This window comes from Lepeophtheirus salmonis, chromosome 6 (assembly GCF_016086655.4).
Source record: "Lepeophtheirus salmonis chromosome 6, UVic_Lsal_1.4, whole genome shotgun sequence".
In the NCBI taxonomy this organism is placed as follows: domain Eukaryota; kingdom Metazoa; phylum Arthropoda; class Copepoda; order Siphonostomatoida; family Caligidae; genus Lepeophtheirus; species Lepeophtheirus salmonis.
In genome coordinates, this window is record NC_052136.2 from 52237293 (window position 1) to 52240701 (window position 3409).

Genomic DNA, 3409 nt, shown 5'->3' on the forward strand with positions numbered 1-3409 from the left:
GTTTGATTGTGATTGAAATAATTGATTATTTTCTTCTATATCATCCTTTGATTCATCATCTTCACCAATAAGTTCGGTAATCAAATTATTCAAAAACTGGCGACGAGTCTTTTTCTTACCAGTCACTTCTCTGTACAAGATAACAGCATTTATACTAGCATAATCCAAAATATTATAAAAAACTTATAAAGGCCATTGGCGAGAGGACATTTTGGTGGAATAAAGTCTTGCCATTTGATCTAGAATATCAACTCCATACTAAGTTTCATTGTAATACTGGATTAATTCTGGTAACCTTTTTCATACATCTAAAACTGTAACACTTTTGTGAACAGAGCTAAAAATTAAAATTTTTTTTTTTTTTCCCATGATAAGAAGTCAATTTTTGCTACTATTCACAGAGATTAAGTTTGAAAAAGTGCTTGTTTGGAAGCTTTTAGTTCAGGAGGTATTTCTTTGCGAGCACGATTCATAGTTCCTAAAATAGTCGTCCTATTTTTCTGAAGTTTATTTGCAAGAGACAATGACGTAAATAAATTATCTGTTGTAACATTCCTCCCTTTACTCAAATATGGTTCCCTTAGCTTCATTACGACATATTCTGATAAAGATTTACTTGCTGGTCTTTGAGAATCTTTTCCCAAGTAAGGAAATCCATTTACCAAGTATTTGGACGATGCATCAACTGCTAACCAAAAAATTTTACCATATTTATCAGGCTTTTTAGCCATATATTGGGTAAATGGATATCTAGCTTTTGTTGGGAATAGTTGCTCATCAATGGTAATATTTTCACCTGGCCTGTATGATGACTTACAATTTTCGACAACCCGATCCCATACCATTAAAACCAAGGCGAACTTGTCGTTTTGAAGTCTTTGTTATCTTGTGGAACGAATATCAAAGCGGATATATCTCAATAATTCCTTATACCTGTCGCGGGGGATAGTATTCCTAAAGAGATTGATCCCCAATTTTCTTGACCAAATGACTTCTGGCGGCTGCCCTTTGGCTAAGATTCCTCTCGCATACATTATTGCAATCAGTTGGAGTATTTTTCGTTTGCTGGTTGTCCATACATCATTCTTAAGTTTTGAACAAGCCTCAACTATTGTACATTTTACAATGTGATCAATAATATAATTATCGATCAAGAGTTCAAAAGCTGATAATGTTTTATCTGTAATGATGTTACGTTTTGCAAATCATGATGGACCTGAGACTTCCTTCAAAATGTTTTCTTAGCTAAAACGGGCTGAAATTTCTCCATTTCCTATTTGTTTGTGCCAGATTGTGTTATCCTTGCCAACATACATTGACTCTTCTAATAAGTCGGTGGATTTATGTTTCTTAGAAGACGGGAATTGAGTCACTTCATTGCATCCTGGCATTTCTTGAAATGTTAAATATACCAATTAGTTGTTAATAAATACATCTAGTATTTAGCAAAACTAATAATGGTATGGTTTTCATGGTACCATAGTCCATCATTCTTTTCTTTTCATTCAGCGATATTGAACTATTAAATGCATAAGGAAAAGTCAATAAAATATTTGATAAATCGGAGCAACAGGAGTAAGAATGTTTAGTAGTCATTAGGAATAATATTTATTTAATTATTGACGAACTTATTCTTTTGAGAAAATGTTATTCGGTAAATTTGCTTTTGAGTAACTGTGCTAGAACCCAAAGTAACGTATTACTGTGTTTAACTATATGTCCATATTATAACAAGAATGGTTAATTTTAATCATATTTTTTATATGATGGTTAATTTTTAAGAAGAAATCTCTAGTTTCAATGTTCATGAAAGACATAGAGCAACACTGAGGATTTGTAGTGGTGTTATAGAAAAAAATCGTTGTTAGGCTCAGTTGAAAAATTAGGATTGGCATTGGTATCATTCTTACGATATATAAAGTGAGATTTGTTAATATTTTATTCATCGCACACTTGCCTGTAGCTAATATAATGAATAGTCATTAAAGCAAGGCTGCTCTCTTCACAAAGTATTTTTCAAATTTTATGAGTTATCATGTCATTTTTTGTTTTTATTTAACTTATCGAAATTGCTTGAAAATTAAAACTTCAGTGATCAAGTTTTACTGTGCAACTTTTATTTTATACAAAAGGATAAGTAACTTATATAGTATAATAAAGAATAACGTTGCAGAACTTTGTTAACCAATACATAATTATCATTGTATAAAACCCAAATGGATTATTTAATAATTAGAACTATGAATATAAGACTTTTCCCTATAAACTTAAAGTATCCTTACTACGTAACATGGTTTATTAGTCATCTTATTATAAGATAATGCAATATTTGTGAACTAGTTTTGTTATACTTTAGTGCAACGCCTTGTTGCTTATTCTTAATTAAATGAAAATTTCCTAAGATTTCTAATTTGCTCCCTTTTTTCTCACTTTTTTTTTATCAAAAAAGTATACCATAATAATAAATAAGTATGTTTATGAATTGCAATAGGGTTTGCAAAAATGTTTAGAAACCAATATGCAATAATTTATAATAAACAGTGTTATTCTTCACCTTACGATGTTTTAACATTGTATGTTACAAATCTTCATTTCATGTTTCCAAAAAGATTATTTTTAGTTTTCTAATATTATTGATACCCCCTCCCACCTTGCAATGTCACATTAATTTTCATTTATTTTCAAAATTACTTGTCTTTGCCTACATCGATTAGGGTATACCTATATTATATGTCTTTATATTTATTGATATTGGATATTCTTTGGCTCATTTTTTTTAATTCATAGTCTATACTATTGTTTGATATTACGTTACGACCCAGATTAGAAAGCATTTCTTAAATCTGATGGGAAATTGGTTAGAACTAGTAGTCCTCTTGCTCAACTTGGCCCATATGTAAATATTGGCGCCCTTTAATTTGTTATCGAAAACGATATCAGGCGATAATTATTTATATTAGTTAGAAATAATATAGGACATGTTTAATCAATTTATGACTAAAATATGATAATGACTTATATAAAAATTACATTTGTTCGAGCTTTCATTTATCGATAGGCTTCAACAGTAGAAACACTAATAACCAGTTAAATATAGTCTACTCCCTTTTATTTTATCTAATTATTCTTCCATAGACAACTATTATTGAATTCTAGAGGCGAATCTCTATCCTTACTATACTGGCAAGATGTTAATTTTATAGGCGCTTAATTTCACGATGAAAAAAATGTAAAAAAGCAAATGGAAAGGATTTAAAATTAATCCTGATGAATATCAAGGATCACTTATAGATTTTATATTAAAATTTAAAACATAGACTATACCGGGTGTAGAAAAAGTACTGAGACTTACCACTAAGTAGTCATTAAAATACTCATAATTGAAGAGGATGATGTTGTACATAGATAA

The 3409-nt window shown here is 29.8% G+C and overlaps 1 protein-coding gene across 1 annotated transcript; it reads right to left on the reverse strand.

Moving 5' to 3' along the window:
• Positions 1-404: 404 nt before the first annotated feature.
• Positions 405-845, reverse strand: LOC121120077 (piggyBac transposable element-derived protein 4-like). Its single transcript, XM_040714918.1, has one exon. The coding sequence runs from the start codon at positions 843-845 to the stop codon at positions 405-407; it is 441 nt and encodes a 146-aa protein (XP_040570852.1).
• Positions 846-3409: the final 2564 nt, after the last annotated feature.